The following is a 20,551-nucleotide window of genomic DNA, read 5'->3' on the forward strand; positions in this document are numbered from 1 at the left end:
TCAATGAGTAATCAGGCTGAAGGCAGAGCATTTTGCAGTTTATATGAAATAGAAAGGCTGATCTCATGGTCTGAAGTGGATTTATTTGCCTTAAAGTTCTCATGTGGAGTTGACATGAATGGTCATGCATTAAGAATCCGGTCATGCAATCTTAACCTCCAGTCCAGACAGCAAGTCAGAAGTAAACGATGAGTCACTGACATCCTGTTGAGCTGCCTTTGCTTATTTTGGTGTGGGACAGCATCCTTGTGTTGCTCTCAGTCCAATCGCCAAGAGAGAACAACAACAAAAAGGCAGTCTTACATATGAGAAAGGTAGAAGCAGCTTCCATCAACCAAGATGCACTAGCTAGCTAGCTAACTTATTTTAGCATCCTGTCAAAACTGAGTACAGGCTCGACCACTGCAGCAATCATCAGACGTTCGCCCGTCTAAACACGAGCTCGACCAAAATGCTAAAGCCTGTCATCAAGAGAGGAACCTTTGTCAGAACACGTTAGCACGTTTTATTTTAACAGAGCCGCGCTGCAGTCTACCAATTAACATACAGCAGCCTTAATGAAGCCGTGCTGAAAAGATGAGTTCGTGACCGTGGAGGAAGATGACTCAGAGGTCGTGTCAGACACAAGCCGAATTCAACACTTACTTTCTCCTCGTAGTGGACGTAGGAGGCTGCCTCTGGGTCTAGGTACTTCACCAAGCTAGCAACGACAGCATCTCTCCTCTCCTCCATCTGAAAGGGAGCAAGAATAGAGCACCTTTCATTTTTAGATCTCTCTGCACAGCGAGTCGTGATGGCTTTTCATTGTTTCTCTTAGAGGAAATAGAAAGGTGCAGGCCTTTAGTGGCACCAGACAGCATTTAGAAAGTTCAGAACAAAGTTCCAAATATCACATTATCAGGCGATATTTATGATAGCATTAATTAAGCTAATGCTAAAGATAAAGGTAACTCATCTGTCATCTCCTTTCAGAGTTAGACAAAAGGAACATAACACAGTGTTGTAAACATAAAGCAGACAGAAAGCACAATTCCAGAGAGGAAATTTAGTTTTTATGAATTTTAAACTGTTGTCCTAAAATGAACCGAATCACCCAGCAAATGATATTCACTGCAGTTAAAGGGGAGTTATACCAATTTAAAAAAATGCATCATGCATAATTCAGTCACAGAGATATAAACAATTAGGGCTGGTCTGAATAATTCAAATACTCCAGAATTTGTTTGTTATTTTGGTGTTGGGTTCTCTATTTACTATTTGGAAGGTTTTTTTTCACACTTTCTAAGAGGGCATTTATGCTTAAAGAACGCAGATGCCTAAGAAATTATGGAAGCACCTTCAATTATCAGACAATAAGATAAATGCTCAGTGTAAATGTGCAAGAAGAGGCTTGTATACTATGGATGCATAACAAGTTTGATGAATCATCTCATCAGAGTATTACTAGGTTCAGGTGAGGGCAGAGCTAAAACCAGTGGGCTCAGAACTGAGCCTGGTTATGAATGAGCTCATAAAAGGCAAATTAGATGGATGGATGGATGGATGGATGGATGGATGGATGGAGAGATAGATAGACAGATATTTTGATTTCCCCTTCAACTGCCAACTCAATACATGACATATCCATGACATAAACTTTTAATACCGATCAAATATATTTCAAATATTGCCATAAAAAATATGAAAAGCAATAACACAGTATGTCAGCATCACACTGTACTACACACTTAAAATGGTCATTCTTCAAGGGTTCTTTAGTAAAGAAAATGGTTCTATTTAGAACCATGAACTTTCAAAGAACCTTTGCATGATTAAAGGGTTCTTTGCACCGGGAAAAAGTTCTTCAGAATGATGGAGAATGTGTCGAGCATGAGAGGTTAACATTAGGTTAACAATAGAAGAATCCTTTTTTGGTGCTATATAGAACCCTTTTTAAAAAGGTTCTATAGAGAACCATTTACAGCACATTTTGAATCAGTCTGAAGAACACTTTCATGATGCAAAGAACCCTTTAATCACAAGGGTTGTTTGAGAGCTCATGATTCTTAACAGAGCCAATGTTTTAATCATTTTCATTACCCCCCCTGTGTAACTGGGTCTTGGACTTCCTGACAAACAGACCCCAGTCTGTGAGATTGGGCAGTCATATGTCCTCCCCCCTCACCCTGAACACCCGTGTCCCACAAGGCTGTGTACTGAGTCCTCTGCTCTTCTCCCTGTTTACCCACAACTGCGTTCCTCTGCATACATCAAACATCATTATTAAATTTGCAGACGATACCACAGGGGTTGGCCACATCAGCAGCAATAATAAATTGGCCTACAGGGAGGAGATCCAGCACCTGGCTGCCTGGTGTACCACCAACAGCCTCTCCCTCAACACAGACAAAACCAAGGAACTCATTGTGGACTACCTGAAAAACAAAAGCTGCACACACTCTCCTGTCCGAATCAATGGTTCTGAGGTAGAACGTGTCTCCAGGTTTAAGTTCCTGGGAGTACACATCTCTGAAGATCTTTCATGGACACTCAACACCTCACACTTGATTAAGAAGGTACAGCAGTGCCTCTACTTCCTGAGGAGACTAAAGAAGGAACATCTGTCTCCTCAGATTCTCACAGACTTCTACTGCTGCACCATCGAAAGCATACTGACCAACCGTGTGACAGCATGGTACAGCAGCTCCGCTATGGCCGATAGGAAGGCCCTCCAAAAAGTGGTGAGGACCACTGAGCGCATCACTGGCACATGGCTCCCTGCCGTCAGAGACATTCATCACCAGCGCTGTGTGCGCAGAGCGCACAGCATCATCAAGGACTGCTCCCACCCGAGCCACACACTGTTTAACCTCCTTTCCTCCGGGAGGAGAAACAGAAGCATTCGGACCAGAACCGGTTGGCTCAGGTCCAGCTTCTTTCCCTCTACTATCACCCTGCTGAACTCCACACCACTCTGCTAATCTTGTAGTATTGTATGTTGCACACAATATGTATTTATTATTTATTATCCCTTGCATTTCCATACAACAGACTGTTCACTGTATATAGAATACAACACATAACTGCCTACTCCAACAGTACGTAACATACCTTATATATTGTGTTTATATTGTAGTATTATGTGTATATATATATGCATATATCATTCATTCATAGATATAATTATAATTCTGTATATATTGTTCATATAGTTATATATTTCATGGATATGTTATATTTATGCCTGTTATTGCACATTTGCACTGTTCATTTTGCATTATTGCTACTATTTGCACTTCTAGTAGATGCTAACTGCATTTTGTTGCCTTGTACTGAGCAATGACAGTAAAGTTGAATCTATCTATCTATCTATCTATCATCTTTTTAAGTGTGTAGTACAGTATGAGCCCATTAAAGAGAGCTCATGGTTCTATATAGAACCATTTTCTTTACTAAAGAACCCTTGAGGAACCACCCTTTTTGGTGTCTGTACTCTGTAGTGTAGTGTGTAGACTCAATCAGTCTAAAGAACTCTTTCATGATGCATAGAACCCTTTAATAATGCAAAGTGTTCTTTGAGATGTCATGGTTCTATATAGAACAATTTCATTTACTAAAGAAAAAGCTATATCGTCCAACACGAGCCCTTAGGATAAAAATGCAGTTCAGAGCAGCATACTGGGGCGGGTCACTGCGTGTCTGATCGATTAGAATAAATCTGCCCCTTACCCTCCCCTACAGTGAGTTATGAATGTCAGCACAATCAGGCCCCCACACCAGCTGCTGAGCTGTAACTACACCAAACTGACAGATGTTACGAGACAACATGAAATCAAAACATCTGTATGCCCTGTGCTGAGTAAATGTGTCCAGAGCAGTAGTTGGAAGTTAATGCGGACTGACCACGCAATAGTGGATCTGAGGAGCAGTGGGGAGTCTGTAGCTTTGGGGCAGCAAAAGATCAGACATGCTGAGATCAGAAAGCAGAAGCTAATGGCATGAAAGCGTCTGTATGGATTGGCGAGGCTAAGCATTAATACCTGCTAATAAAACGAGGCTTGCAAAATCACACTGCACGTCCACTCTCTAAACTCTGACAGCTCCCTCGGGTGAGAGGAATGCTAAGTAACCAGAAGCACGGGCCTAGAAAAACACCAGCAAGATGGAGCAGAACATACTGCCAGGTTTGAGGACACAGAGAATGTTTGCAATACAAATGAGCATGTTTTCTTCGTTGAAAACATACACAGAAAGCTTTTTAGATCTCAACACTTTTCTTTGCAAAAACTGATCAAGCAAGCAAGAAAAGCCCCACCGTTGACACACTGCCAAACTCTACTCATTTTAAATTCCTGTTGTAATGGCAGCACTTTCAGGTGACCCAAAGAAGTCACACCTACTAACAATAACAGCATTAAATGTTATATTAACGCATGTAATTTATATTAATGCATGTGATTTTATATAATTTATTTGACTCAACTCACAGAGGAAGTTGAGTTTATTTTAGAAAAATATTCTGAAAAAGTACTGATAACTGAATACTGAATACATTGTCCTAAAAGTATACAGCGATATAGTCCATTGCGAAACATAAAAAAGTAAAGCATTTAGAATATATTTAGAATATTTTACTTGGTAAGGCACATGGGAAAATCTTTTTATTATTATTATTATTATTATTATTAATTTTTGTTTTTAATTCACACTGTTCCTCGCTGTAACTGTTGGCAATTTTCTTCATGTAATTATTCTAATATATTTCATGAAAAATTCACATAATTTAAATGAAGTTTCAAAAACTCTCAATTTTTTCTTCTCTCTCACTGCCTGCTTCAGTTCGCTGCTGCTCCCACAATCCCCCAAAACAGGAGTTCTGCACAACACTGATGCTAAATTTATCACTCGGAAACGTTAGAGACATTTGAGACATTAGCTTGATCATCCATTAAAAGAGCTCAGCAACACTGAGATTAATAACTGATCATCATATTGTTTTATTAGTCTACTCAGGCTTTCGCAGAGCTTAATAACACAGATTAATAACTGATTATCACATTGATTTATCAGTCTACTCAGGCTTAAGCAGAGCTCAGTAACACTGAGATTAATAACTGATCATCACATTGATTTATCATTCTACTCAGGCTTAAGCAGAGCTCAGTAACACTGAGATTAATAACTGATCACACTGATTTATCAGTCTACTCAGGCTTAAGCAGAGCTCAGTAACACTGAGATTAATAACTGATCATCACATTGATTTATCAGTCTACTCAGGCTTAAGCAGAGCACAGGAACACTGAGATTAATAACTAATCACGTTGATTTATCCGTTTACTCAGGCTTTACCAGAGCTCAGTAACCCTGAGATTATTATCTGATTATAATATTGACTTATCAGTCTACTCACGCACTGAGATTACTCAGGCTTTAGGGGAGCTCAGTAACACCGAGATTAATAACTGCTTCTGCAATGTCTGTTGTTCTGTGCTCCGGGCAGGCAAAAGGAAATTTTTAATTTCACATATGGACATTAATGGGTTAACTAAGAAGTATCAACGAAAATCTTAAGATTGCTTGGAAACCTTTCAGGTGTCTCTAAACTTTTGACAGGCGAGTGCAGACATCATAACCCACAGTGCATATAGGGATAGACAACTACTATGAATAGTGACGCATGCTCGGGACAGCGTGTTTATGGAACATAGCAGGCGGATGAGCGTGTCCGTCTTAAAACTTGATGATGTTGCTGAATTCTGAATGAAGGCAGCAGGAGGATGGAGGCAGATGCAGACTGAGCTGCATTTATAATGAATGACTGCCACCAATGTGACGTTTTATCAGCAGCGGAGGGAAAGGGGCCAGTTATCAGACATGTAGCCTCAAAGAGCCCATTTAGATGGAATCATCTGCTTCTTAGCTTTCAGACAGTGTGGAGCTGCAAGATCGCCGTGTGTGTGAGCAATAAGTGACAAATGAAGCAATTTCACACTCAGAACACACACCCTCCAAAATAAACGTTCCAAAATAGGTCTTGGCTTGGATATGGGGATATTCTAGGAAACACATTTAAAGGGCAAATCCACCGATTTTTTCAAATGTCTACATAATTTCAAGGTTAATACGTAACCAAAGTCATTCAAAGTGGTTCGATGTGAAATGCTCCATTCTAGAGAAACTTACAGAGTGTGAACTGTTCACAGTGGTGGTTACAGAAATCACATGACTGAAGCTTTTAATACTTCTAAAAGGTCTCTGACTGAAAGTTATTATATGAAATGGTTACAAATAAGCTGCTTGATCACTGAGATATTGTTTTATGACAGATTTACGAGAAGCGTTTGGCCTGAAATGTATGGCCTGAAAATTCATTCATGGTGCAGAGGCACATGCAGGATGTTGTAGGGGAAAAAAGTCCCCATAGAAAACATTTTTCCAGATTTACTACTATTTTACCATCATTATTTCATATACAGTCATATGCAAAAGTTTTGCTGCACCTGGTCAAGCACGTTTTGTTAAAAAAAAAAGAAAATAAGTCAACACATGCTCTACAGAGACCACAAAACTACTGTTATGGACAGTTTATATTTTATATTTTTCCCCCAATATGTTAATGTTTGTTCCTTGTAGAGGATGTGTTTAATCATTTTCATTTATTTTCAAAAATCAGCAAAACATGTTATCTGACCAGGGGTGCTCAAACTTTTGCATACGACTATAAAACAACGTGTAGGTTCAGCACCACTGTAAAGAAATCTGAGTCTGTCTGTTTCTCTACAATGAACAGACCACTCTAAATGACCCTCTTTCCCTCCCAAAATGTCCTAAAGCACAACTCTGGTCCTGGAGGGGGGTGCCCACTTGGTGATTTACTTGCACAAACACACCTGATTATACTCATCTGCTGATTGCCAGGTTTAGTGGGTGTGTTTGAGTGGGGAAACCATTAAGTCAAATCAAGTCAAGTCAAATTTATTTATATAGTGCCTTTTACAACAGATTGTCACAAAGCAGCTTTACAGAGAATCCGGGTCCATGTCCCCAGTGAGCAAGCCTTGGCGACAGTGGCAAGGAAAAACTCCCTCAACAGGAGGAAGAAACCTTGTGAGGAAACAGACTCAAATAGGAGAACCCATTCCTCCTCTGGTCGACACCGGAGAACAGCACAGACACAAAACAGTATAAGTGGATACAGTTTAACACCACTGTGCAGTGCGCCGGCCGCATCAGTCATGTCAGACCCTCTTAGGACAGGCAGCCGCTCAGCTCAGGGAAAAAGAGGGGGAGAGGGAAAGAGGGGGGGATAGGGGGGATAAGAGGGACATAGTTAGGAAAACAAATTAACCAAAGGCTCGACTAAACAGGTAAGTTTTTAGCCTAGACTTAAAGATGGAGGCTGTGTCTGAGTCCCGAACACTGACTGGTAGGTTATTCCAAAGCTGGGGGGCGTTGTATGAAAAGGCTCTTCTCCCTGACGTAACTTTATTAATTCTAGGTACTAACAATGAGCCCGCACCTTGTGATCTAAGTGGGCGTGTCGGTTGATAGTAGGAAAGGTCACTGAGGTACTGAGGAGCAAGGCCATTCAAAGCTTTATATGTCAGTAGAAGAATTTTGTAATCGATGCGGAATTTAACTGGCAACCAATGTAAGGTACACAAAATTGGGCTAATGTGGTCAAATTTCCTGGTTTTGCTGAGAACTCTGGCTGCAGCGTTTTGGACTAACTGAAACTTGTTAAGGTTTTGGCGGGAACAACCAGAAAGCAGAGCGTTACAGTAATCTAACCTGGACATAATAAAGGCGTGAATAAATGTTTCTGCATCCTGTAGCGACGGTGCATTTCTTAATTTAGTGATGTTACGCAGGTGGAGGAAAGCTATTCTGGTAATGTTGGTAATATGCTCATCGAAGGCCAGACTGGGATCAATCGTGACATCAAGGCTTTTTACAGATGTGCCTGGTGCAACTGAGAAATTATCGAGCTTAAAAGTATACGTAGGCAGATTATTCCTAGCAGCTTTTGGACCCAGAAGAAGAACTTCTGTTTTGTCCGAGTTTAGTAAGAGGAAGTTACTTGACATCCATTCTTTAATGTCTTTTACACAGTCCATCTTATTAAGTTCAATTTTGTCCTCTGGTTTAGCTGAAATATACAATTGTGTATCATCGGCGTAGCAGTGGAAACTGATGCCATGTTTTCTAATGATGGTACCTAGTGGTAGCATATATAAGGTAAATAATATGGGTCCTAAGACAGAGCCCTGTGGAACACCATACTTTACTCTTGTGAGAGCTGATGGTTCACCATTTACATTAACAAACTCAAAGCGATCACTAAGGTAAGATTTGAACCACGAAAGAGCTTTACCTGTCACTCCTACTAGTTTCTTAAGCCTGTCTAAGCTGTGCTAAACACCAGCCCTCCAGGACTGCAGCTGTGCACCCCTGATCTAAATATAATTTAGAGCATTTTTCAAAGTTGAGCTAGGAGTTATCTGGGGTGTCATAGCTCTTTAAGAGTGTAGAGGAAAAGCTTAGTGTCCGGTGATAATGACTGAAGTCTAACGTTTTTTCAAACTCTCAACTTAATTCAGCAACAATCTAAGTCTGTTTATTGGATTTCCACCAGTGATAATTACACATACACCTCAGTGAACATGAACAAAGTCAAATATATATTTAGAGTGCTGAAAGTCATCACTTAGGAAAAGTCGTCAGAGCTCTAAACGTGAAGACTGCATCCATTTTCACCTCCGTCCCTCTAGTGTGTTATATACCCCCTCTCACTGTGACCCGCGAGAATCTGCAGACAGCACAAACCTCAGAGACACGATCCCTTCACACGGAGCACAGAGTTCAGTGTGCTGTTAAAACCACTCACTCACTTTCACTCCCTCTCCCACTCTCTCTCTCTCTCTCTCTCCCCCTTACTCACTCTCTTTACTTTGTGTATTTGTATATATATCACACTTTCTTTTCCCTCTCTCTCTCACTCACTTTTCATACTCTCACACTCTCTTTTTCTTTCTCTTGCTCTCTCTCTTTCTCACTGTTTCTCTCTCTCTCTCTCCCACTCTCTGTCTCTCTTTTGCTCCCTAACTTGTTCTTTCTCTCTTTTTCATCCACTGTCTTTCACTCTTTTTTCTCTTATTCAGGCTCTCACTGCTTTTCTCTATTTTCTTATCTTTTCCCCACTCTTTCTCTCTTTTTCTGAGTTTTTCTCTACCTTTCTTTGTCTTTCTATCTTTATCTCTCTCCCTCTCTCGTTTTCTCGATCTTTCACTTCCACTTTTGCTTTCTCTGTCATCGTCTCTCTCCGTCTCCCTCTTTCACTCTTTCTATCATCTCTCTCCTTTTCTCTCTCCACTGTGTCTGTCTGTTTATGTTTCATTGTCTTTCAATCTCTCTCTCTCTCCCTGCCTCTTTTTCTCAATATTTCTCCTCCACTCTGCCTTTTTCTCCCTTTCACCGTCTTTCTCTGTCAATCTCTCACTCTCTCTCCCTCGCTCTCTCTATGCATCTCACATGTTCTCTCCCTCTCTCCCTCTGTGCATCTCACACATTCTCTCTCTCTCACACATACACTTTCACCTTCTCTCTCTCACTCTTTCTCAGCTTCTCACCTCTCGGCTGTTCCAGTAGCACGCCTGCACTCCGGCAATGAACCCCACCAGTGCGGGACTCCCTCTTGGGCTCGTGGCATCGAAGGTGACCCCAAAAGGGCAGTCCTCAGAGGGTCGCGCCACGATCTCCCCGAAAAGCCCTTCTGCTTCCAAAATGCCTGAACAAACCAAAAAGTAAGTTCTTAAAGGTCGCATGCCATGAAAAACAGAAGTCTCCTCATTTTATTTAGTTAAAACAGTTTGATGTTGAGTGTAAACATTGTTAAAATTTAAAAAACAAATTCTCAGTTTATATGGTCCATAACAGGAAACTAAGCTGCAAAAATAGCTTGTTTTGGTTTTTGAATGAATGAACGAAAAAAAAGAAAACATACCAAAAAATCTAAAAAGTAACAGGCAGACAGACATACAGACATACAGATAGATAGATAGATAGATAGATATAAAAACTTTCTATCTTATTTACCTTCAAAACTGGATCACTGATCATTAAAAGGAAAGGTGATGTAACATTTGTTGCAGCCGTCAAATTTAGAATATATTTTTTACAAAAAACGTTCATAAGGTAAAACATCATAAAGCATTTTTGTAACATTTTCAGTGCAATACAGGTCAAACAGAACCTTTTTGGTCTTAAGGTTTGTAGATATGTTATATTTTATATATTATAGGCCACGTTTTATGTTCCCAATTTGTTAAATTCAGCAAATAAACATTAGCCATGCATTAAAACATGCAGAAGTGTGTTCTCTGTAGAGCATGTGTTAACTTATCCTCACTTAGAAAATCAACAAACCATGTAATTTGATTGGGGGCACCCAAACTTTCACACATGACTGTACCTGCAGCAAGAAATGCTAAAACGGTTCTCAGCTATACACCTACTGCTCTCCATGAAGAATTCAACACAATTAACTGGAGAGGCACCGGAGAGGAGATCTCGGCATTCTTGGCATAAATGTGCATGCTTGCTTAAATTCATGCATTTATGATTATTCATGACACATCCCTATGCGTGCGCAGTGTCTCTTGAGCTCACTGCACAAATGTTTTTGACTCTCTGAATTACCGCTAGAACAATGCCTTGATAATTCAGTGTAAGCATTGTTAAAGCTCTTGTCTTGCAGTTTGTTGCGAGTGAATTTGAGTCCCACGTCTTCAGCCAACATACAAGAACCATTTAAAGCCAGCGTGCGCATGTCTGGGGGATGTTTGTTTCCTTCGATTTAAAATGAATGCTACCCAAAACACACTTAAAAAACAGGCAGAGACGCACCCCTGCAGCTTCTATCCAACATTACACGCGCTTATGAGAACTTCATCCATAACTAATGCCTCACAAAAGTCCTATGCATCTTTCATAAAGGCATATGTGATCAAACTTTAATACAGTTAGGCTAATGTATGGTGCGCACGTGTTAACATTTGGCATGTAAGGAATACTTACGGACTGTTAAATATATAACCCACAAAGGCCAAGAGTGAATGAAGTGCAGCCAGTGAGCATTATGATATGACATTTAAGCAAAGACGCTGGGGAGAGTGGCTGAACACGCAGCAAAAACAGGCTGGATAGAACAGAGAGATGAAAGAAGGGCAGAATGGGGAAAGAGAGAGGAGAAGAGGACAGAGGAGAGTGTAACTGAGATGAGCAGAGCAAAGGAAGAGTAAAACAAAGGAGAAAAGGGGACAGAGAAGATGAGACGGACGTGGAAGAAAAGAGAAAACACCATATGTGTGACTCACAGTGGGATAGGTAATGATGAACTTGGTCATGTGACCCACAGGCATGCACTGGGTAAGGCGCTGGCGCTCCAGTGGAAGAGCAGGCTGGTAGTGGATCAGAGCTGGAGAAGGAAAAGGAGGACACAGTCAGGACACAGTGAGGACACAGGGGTGCAAAGGTACATTAAAGGCCCTAAACAGTATGGATGTCCATTCTGAGTGTCTGATGGATTTACAGACAGTACAGGTGTAATGATTTCAATACAGAGTGTCAAATGAATGTTTGAAACAGTGTGTTGAAATATACTGTTTTGTTGATACGTCCTTCAGTGTCTTCCAAGCGTTTCTCATTTACCGTCCTTCCTGGAAGCCACTGTCAGTGATCCAATCTAGACATCTGGGTACTTCTCAACTATTTCTGTATTTATAGCCCAGTAGCCCTGTTTTATAAGATCAGGCTTTTGCAGAAGGACATGTTACTGTGAAATCTTCTGTTTTGAAATAAAAAATGTATTTTTAATTATATAAATATTGTATTATTATTAATCAGTGTAGTACAGAATTATTAGTGCTCTGTAAAATCCAAATATTTATGATACGAAATATCAACACACGAAATCTTATCTATCTTGAAAATATACAAAGAGTTCATTTGCAATAATAGACATTTCCACTTTAATGAATTGTAATTTTTTAATTGTGCATTCCAGGTAATATTAATCAAGCCGCAACCGGGCTGCATAACGAGACAGACGACAGTCAGACACATGCAGATAAAACGAGCACAAGAAGCTTTACTAGTTAAATTCTGATCCAAAGTCAGGTACAAAAAAGACAAAATACAAAAATACACAAACATAACAAAAACAAGTTCAGGCAGACAGGTCCAAAAGGGAACAGCAGTAAAGAAAAAGGCCAAAAAATAGAGTCAGAACCAGAACCAGAACCAGAACAACCAACACATGAATGAACACTCAGTAGCTCTACAAGAGATGCAATACCTCACGAAGTCTAAAGCTAACAGCCCAGGCTTATAAACTATACTAACTAGATCACGTGAATCAAAGCACAGGTGAACAAAATGATAGGTAGTTTGGGATGACGTCACAGTCATGTGTTCATTTTGAGGATTCTGGGAGATGGAGTCCTCCAGGGAGTCAGAGCCAGAGGGATGTGTAACGTAGTAAAATACAGGTAACTTACAAAATTTAATTTTATGAAAAATATTTTTTATACAAACATTTGTTTTTTAACAAAAGCAAATAACTCCAATGGTCATTACATGTTCCAGAGTTAAACAAAGCCATGTAAAGTTTCTTTTAAGTGCAATATTTAACATTCATTACATAAAACAACTACGCAAAAGAGCCCATTGATGGGCAATATTTCACATCTATAAGATCGTATGTTGGAAAATCCTAAGGCTAAAACTCAGATGGCTCACTGCTCCCTACATCAGGAGTGGTAAACTCAACTGCTAAAGGGGCCATATTAAAAAATCTCAACAAATCCGTGGGCCAGAGAAAAAAATGTTTTTAATTTTTAATTAACGTTGTGCTATCACCCAAACTGGCCATTGTTTATTCAAAATATGCAAAAACATGAGCAAAATACAGGCACTTTTAGCAGACCTTGAAATATTACATGGACATTTGAAATATTCAAAATTTAAATGTCCCCATGAGCTCAGTCTTTTAAACCTACTTATTTGCTTGAACTAGACACCTGGCATCCTTTCTTTGCTGAAAGTTCCTTAATAATTTCTGAGCTGCTGAGCTGACATTAAGTGTTTATAAGGGTTGAACTGCAGCTGAAATACAGCTAGTGTGTTTGGTGATATGACTGGTGTAGAATTGAGTAACTGTTTTCCCATAGATTGGTTTTGGGGTAGGAGAATTGGAGCGCACATAACGTTGCAGTGCACTATGTGAGTTATGAAATTTTGGCTTTTATACCCAAATATTGCCCTTTGTGTCCAGTGTTTGTGTTCTGCTCGAGAAAAGCACTGCATGAACTTGCATGAAAACGTGAACTTGCACTGCCTTGACAACAGACATAATGGCTTTTGTAACAAAATGTATTTAAGAATAACTCACAACTGTCAGCTCAATGTTATAAAGGGTGGCATTCATTGTTTTTTGCAAATAAACTCTTCATATGTACTGTTACTCTCCCAATAGATAGGCAGACAGATAGACAGATAGTTAGATAGACAGACAGACAGACATAGACAGACATATCGATAGACAGATAGATAGATAGTTAGATAGATAGACAGATAGATAGACAGACAGACAGACAGGCAGACAGATGCAGTGATATTTTCCACTTCCATCATAAAGTGTCTCCGTCACTACATTAATGACTGTGTTCTGTACAATGATAGCCTGTTTACAGTAGATACAGTAAGTACAGTACAGGTAGAATGTTAATTTGTAAAAAAACAAGGCAGAAATGTAAAAGATCACTGTACATCCAACAATATAACCAGATCAAATCATTAACACATCTCCTCCTCCACTTATGAATGTGGGATGGAGTGGAAGTTCAGAATCTGCACTTTCAACAGAATTTCTCCGTTTGTGTCAATGAGCCACGCGTGAGAAATAATTCATATAAAATGACAGCAGGCTTTTGCTGTCACTGATAACAACTCTGACTTCTAAGGGTTAAATATATTTTTTCAAACGAGTGAAAACTCTTTGATTTTGTGGAGGCAGTGAGGGCAGAGTAAATCAGAGATCTGTGGATGAGAGGTGTTTAGAGCCTCAGAGCTCTAACAAGAGCAGAGAAAACAACCCGGAGGAGAAAAAAAATCCAGAGGAAAAGAGGATCATTTCTCTTTTAACCACAGAGACTGCAGAGAGAGAGAGGGAGAGACAGGGAGAGAGGGGGAGGAGAGAGAAGAGAAACAGAGAGAAAAAGAGAGAGAGAGAGAGAGAGACAGACAAATAAAATGAGAGCTAGAGAAAGAGGGAAAAGAAAGAGAGAGACGAGGGCAGAGAAAGAGAGAAATCAAGATAGAGAGAGAAAAGAGGGAAAAAAGAGAAAAAGGAGAGAGAAAAAGCAAGACAGGGAAAGAAAAAGAGAGAGAAAAAAGATAAAAAGAGGGAGAAATATAGACTAAATGAGAGAAAGAGATAGGGGGAAGGAAAGAGAGAGAGAGAGAGAGAGAGAGAGAGAGACAGAGACAGAGAGAGAGAGAGAATACCAAATGACAGAAAATAAGATGGAGGAATGAAAAGAAAGAGATAGAGAATAAGAGACAGACAGACAAACAGACAGACAGAATGAGAGAAAGAGATGGGGAAGAAAGAGAGGCAGAGAACAGAGAAGCAAAAGGAAGAAAGAGAGAGATAAAGAGAATAAGAGACAGACAGACAGCAAGAGAAATGGGGAGAGAAAGACAGAGAGAAAGAAGAAAAGGGGGAGAGAGCAGACAGATAGAGAGAGTGTATATTTTGGAGAGTAAGTTAGCATTTGTATGTGTTTGAGAGTGAGAGAGAGTGAGAGAGAGAGAGAGAGAGAGAGAGATGGGGGGGCATGAACAGAAGGATCCGGCTAAAAGTAGAAACAGAAAAATAGCAAAAGGAAGATGAGGACACAGATAAAGAAGAAAAATGAAAAACTAAAGGAGAGAGCAGAGAAAGTGAGGCGAGGAGCTGCAGAGTGAGGACACCGAGTCCGTGTATGGATGGAAGGATAACTCATAGCACTTTGATCAACCCATCTTATCGATCTGAGTGCCTTTCCTTTCTAATCGGACAGCACTCTGGCAAATTGGATCCAATGCCCCAGTGACTGGCTCTCCATGAAATTGCCAATCTATAAAAGAATCCCTGTGATTCAACACTACTACCTTGTCTGCCTTCTTAAAAGCCATAATTAAGGCACATCCATTTGGAGACTGTAAGTGTGGACCAGGCTATCCAGTATGTTTATGTGTGGCCCTAAGGTCCTGAGGGTCCACTGGGCCTATGTGGGACAGGAAACACTCAGCCGTGAGAATGACCTTGTTCCGGATGTGAGCTTCAGCCATGGCCCATGACTCACAGCTGCCAAATGGCCGTCTGCAACTCAGCTCATCTTTTACTCGTCACTGTAAACCCTACAGTGTTCAGAAACATACAGCACTGGAGTCTTAACCTTATTTACAGCTAAGCTCAATACTGCTTGTCTTTTTAAGTCAAGCAGCTTAACAGAGATCTGGACTCTCACTTCACCAAGTGATTCTTCCCCTTGGTAATGCGAGGACTAACGTCACTATACCAACACATATCATGTGAATTATCCTTTGTGTTTTAAAGGGCCCATATCCTAACCCCCAGTCATAAAATCTGATTGGCTGAGCCGCCTGCAAAGCCGCTGTAAAATCCACGATATACGCACACCTATGACTGCATCACAACAACAGAACTCTGTATCACTGCGCCACAGCACGAAAAAAACCCTTGTGCTGTTAATGGAATAATCTTTGACTCACATGCTGCTCACATGGACCACCGAGTGTATTGATGAAGTAAGAACCCGTTTTGTTTAAACGAAGGGGCTGGTGACTTATGTTCTTAACTAGAACTAGGCTGGTCAGCTAGCTAACAGGATAAAAGAGCCAACAGCCTAAATAACTCCATCATTAATATCACAGGCCTGAATTACTTACGGTATGATAAACTATAACGGCAGAATAAAAGTCTAAAAAATGTCACTTGAATGGATTACATGCTTCACATGTTCATGTTTTAGTCACAAGTCGCGCCAAACCCAGGCTGAATCCCGAACAGCTCCGTATTCCCTAAAGTGTGCTAGCTATGAAAGTTTAGTAATTCTAGCCTCTAGAGCCAAATAGTGCATCATTTATCGAGTATGGATGTGGCTGAATTCCAAATGACTATTTCTCAGCTGTACTTTGAACCATTAGATCCAGTATTTAAATTCCTATGTAGTGCAATATGTAGGGAGCAGGGATACATTTGAGATTCAGCCCCAGCATGAGAAGAGGGGCGCTGCTTGATTGGTGCTAAATAAGACTCTGTGGTAATTTGGTGAAAAAAAAATAATTATAAAGCGAAGGTTTTTGCATTAAACAGTGCTGCGTTATCATATGTACATTGTTATACAACTAAAAGTCAAAAAGGTCATTAAGTGACCACAATATACAGCAATGGGTGACCGAACATTCTCCTCATTCAGCAGTCCATGGCTGCTTGGAAACAATACCATACTCTAAAGGAACTACTTTTCTTGGTGGAATACTTGTTTATGTCAATTATTATTAATAATAACTTACATCATTTTCTGGAAAATTGTGTATTTTATCATATTTTATGTTGGCTGCTGTTTTATAAAAGCAATAAGCCACTTGAGGCCATATGAGGGAAGCATAAAGGAAGCTGTCTGCCGACATATATCCCAGGAATTGAGATGATGACGGATCTTCTCGGTCATTAATTGGTCAGGGTCATGTAAAGGAGAACATACTAATTTATTATTGTTGATATAATTTTTCCCCTTCCCCTCATACACAGTGACAGAGAAATTTGAATGATATAACACAACGAACTGTGCTTAATATGACATGAACTAACACGCTCAAATAGGTCCATTTTGATCATTGCAGCCTTCCACAGGACCCTAAGGACAGTCCTGAAAATTTCAACCCAAACTTAAAAGTTTGTTCTGTACATTTCAGCCCAGATTGCTTTCAGAAGAAGGTGTGCATTCTTAAAAATTCCTAAACTGTTTATTTCTGAAGGATAAAGAGAGGTTGCAAAGTGGTGATATAAAAATGATTTCTGACTGGTTTGGTACATAAAAAGAGAGTACAGAATACAGGGCCTTTAAATAAAGTCCCACATACTGATTGCAACTCAGTCAAGGACGTTTCTCAGACTTACAAAGAGAAAAGGTTAAAAAGGAACTGCAGCTTTTTAACCTTTAGCAGTTATGTTTTTTATTAAGCCCTTAAACGGAAACTCAATTTTGCAAAATTACTTAATCATTCAATGGTTGAGATGCAAACAAAATCATTCAGAGTGGTTTGGTGTGAAATGCGCCGTTCTAGAGATTCACCGACTCAGAATTGTTCACCATTATAGTACTAGGAACCAAACGTCTGAAGCTTTTAATGGCTCTAAAAGCTACATTCCATTAAGTTATTACACAAAATGGTTATGAAGGCATTGCTTGATAACTAGACACTGTTTTGTAATAGTTTTGTTATAAAATTTTGGCCTAAAACATATTTTTAGTATAAACTTTTATTTCAGGATTACTTACCGTTTGCAGTTTATTTTTACGGTTTTCTTAACTATTTTTGGAAGATGGCAGAGTATGTGGAGGACTTTGAGGAGGTCTGTTTCCAAAATGTCATGGAGCTAAATCAATTTGAACCAGAATACACACGTGTTGCAGCAGCTTGAAAAAGTGAGAGTCAGAAGGGAGAGAGAGAGAGAGAGAAAGAGAGAGAGAGAGAGAGAGAGAGAGAGAGAGAGAGAGAGAGAGAGAGAAGAGACTGAAAATGCCAGCACTGAAGCAGAACAACCCAGAGCAAATGAAAATGGGTGGTGTCAACAACAAACTACTTGCTACTCTGCTTACCAGTTTATAAGGGTAGGATAGCGAGGTAGACAGTTATTTTATTGTGTGGCCCACTTTAGACAGTCTGTTGTAAGCTGCTAACAGCAATGTATGCATGGGGGGTAATGACTATTAATTTATTCACTCACATACATTTCTTACCTTGCTTCCAGTTTCTGTGGTGGAAAATACAACAGAGGGAACAGCAGTTCTCTTTAGCAGCCGGCATTTGAAGAAATCACTTTGCATTTTTTTTTACTGGTCTTGAGTAGTCTTTGTCGGTGAAGTGGTTGCTACAAACCTGAAGTTTGTAGCTAGAGTTGTTCGACATCAGTATTTGTGTGTAGCTTCGAAACAACTAGCTACAACTTCAGGATTTCTGGTATTTGTAACGGCAGCCAACACCGTGCTGTATTTTCTCCATTTATTTTTGTATCCTGGTCCAGCGCAGTTCACCAACACTCTGAACAACTAACCAGCAAGAGGCAACTATGATCTATCACAGCTCCTCCGATGAATAACGTTACTCACATAAGCTCTGAGTTTTGCTGACACCATGCAACGCAACGTTGCCGACCCAAACAGCTTAAAATGCATGCAAGGCGGGAGGTACATGCAGGGCGCTGTTAAGGAAAAATAGTACCCAAAGAAAACATATTTTTCAAATTTAGCAGTAGCTATTTATCAGCGTGACATATACAACTTATATAACACATGGAAGTTCACTGGTCATTTTGGATGGCAGATAAAATGGTGATATTTGTAGTATAGACATAATGACATCTGGTTCCTAACACTACAATGGTAGACAGTTTTTACTCGGTAAATTTCCCTAGAGAGGCGCATTTCACACCAAACCACTCTAAATTATTTTGTTTACATCTAAACCTCTGAATGATTAAGTAATTTTGCAAAATCAGTGGAGTTCCCCTTTAGATTCCTATGCTTATTACACCCTAAGCCTTATTATTCAGTTATTATATGGAAAACAATGCAAACTGGCTGAGTTCATCTTATGAGAGTGAGGAAGCCAGTGCATCCTGGGCATTTAAGGGTTTATTATTTCTCACTCGTAGCTCTTTGGAAGAAATGGAGAAATTGTGTAAAAAGTGCTGTTTCTAAATTTTCAATCCATTCCACATTTGTGTTTGTAAACAGAAGAGGGGATATTTTATTATGATTTGATTTTGATTGCCTAACTATGGAATTCATTAGATAATTACATAACTACAATTAAATAATAATGAATTGTAAATGAACTGTACAACAAAATGACAATAATAACTCTAAGGGTTCATTTAATTAGTCACAATTTGATCCTCTATGTTGCTGCCTACAAAGCAAATCTACTGTAAACAGGTTGTAATAGTGCAAAACATAGTCATTAATATAGCAAAAGAACAATGATAACTAATTTATGACTTCTAATGGTTAATTATCTCCTGCCTACTAATCAGCGTCTTCAAGCAGACAAAAGGTTCTCTACTGTATCTACTGTTTCTACTGTAAACAAACAGACTATAGCTGTACAGAACATAGTCATTAATGCAGTAATGGACACATATTATTATAATAGTATGGATGCAGTGGTGTGCAAGACAGCGCTATGTGAAAATGTCACCGTACGCTTCTATCATACACTTAAAGACGACGCAGAGAAATTAGTTCATATGCGTTTGGCATGCTGGAGAGGGGTGGGGTGGGGTGGTAGGGGGTGCCGTAATTGCGGTTAATGCTAATTTTCGCTCCAGTCCTGACATTTCAAAGCCGCTCGAACGACACGAGCGCCGCTCGGCACGAGGGAGACGTGGAGGGCGAGAACGGGCTTCATGAAGCGGAGGCAATCAGGCAGATAGTCTGATTACATTCTTCTGTCAGGAACGAGAACAAATGATTTGGCTTGCTAATTGTACATGGAGCGCTGTTTAGCATTGCATTTCCATACCATTACTGTTCTCTCTCTCTATCACCCTCACTTTCCTATCTCTCGCTCTTTCAGTGTCTCTCCATCTCCCTCTACCTCCATCTCTCTCTCTCTCTCTTTCCTTTTCTTAATCTCTCTCACTTTCTCTCTAGCTCTCTCCCTTTCAGGCCTGTCAGATGGGATCAGAAATCAAATTCAAATTTGTTTGTTTGTCAAATATTCGAATATATTCCATTTTTAAACAGGTTATTTTTCAAAAGAAAAAAAATTATACATTATTTTGCAAATAAAATAAGTAAGAAGACGAATGTCACATTTCAAAGCCAGTGTTATGTCTGCTGAATCCAGGGGGTGCGCAGCATAAATTATCAATTGACCCCAAAAGTACAGTCTTTAACCGAGTGATGTCATGCCTCGTGAGATGGTCATAAAAGGGCACATCTGCCAATTCTGATGGATCTTTCAGAAGAAATTTTCCATCTGTAAGTTCGTAAGTGGCACGAGTGGCTGCAGTAGCTGCGTAGCCATGCAGCTAATCTATCTTATAAATATTCTGCAATGATTAGTTTACTGTGCTACAAAGCATCTTCATACAGAGCCCTGGTTAGTCAGAAAAGTCTGAAGCAGATCACTGATACCTCACCTAAGAATGGATTTTCGCCCATTAGTGTTACTCAGGTTATAAAGTAAAATTATCGCCTCATTCGGGATGACT

At 39.8% G+C, this 20,551-nt stretch overlaps 1 protein-coding gene across 1 annotated transcript in view; it reads right to left on the bottom strand.

Moving 5' to 3' along the window:
- si:ch211-127i16.2 (amine oxidase [flavin-containing] A) overlaps positions 1-20,551 on the bottom strand; it is a 78,292-nt gene that overhangs the window by 24,495 nt on the left and 33,246 nt on the right. The window contains 4 exon segments of the mRNA XM_036594604.1: positions 646-732; positions 9,612-9,745; positions 9,748-9,769; positions 11,358-11,458. Coding sequence (XP_036450497.1) covers positions 646-732; positions 9,612-9,745; positions 9,748-9,769; positions 11,358-11,458 — 344 coding nt within the window.

Source organism: Colossoma macropomum, unplaced genomic scaffold (genome assembly GCF_904425465.1).
Source record: "Colossoma macropomum unplaced genomic scaffold, Colossoma_macropomum, whole genome shotgun sequence".
Taxonomy (NCBI): Eukaryota; Metazoa; Chordata; class Actinopteri; order Characiformes; family Serrasalmidae; genus Colossoma; species Colossoma macropomum.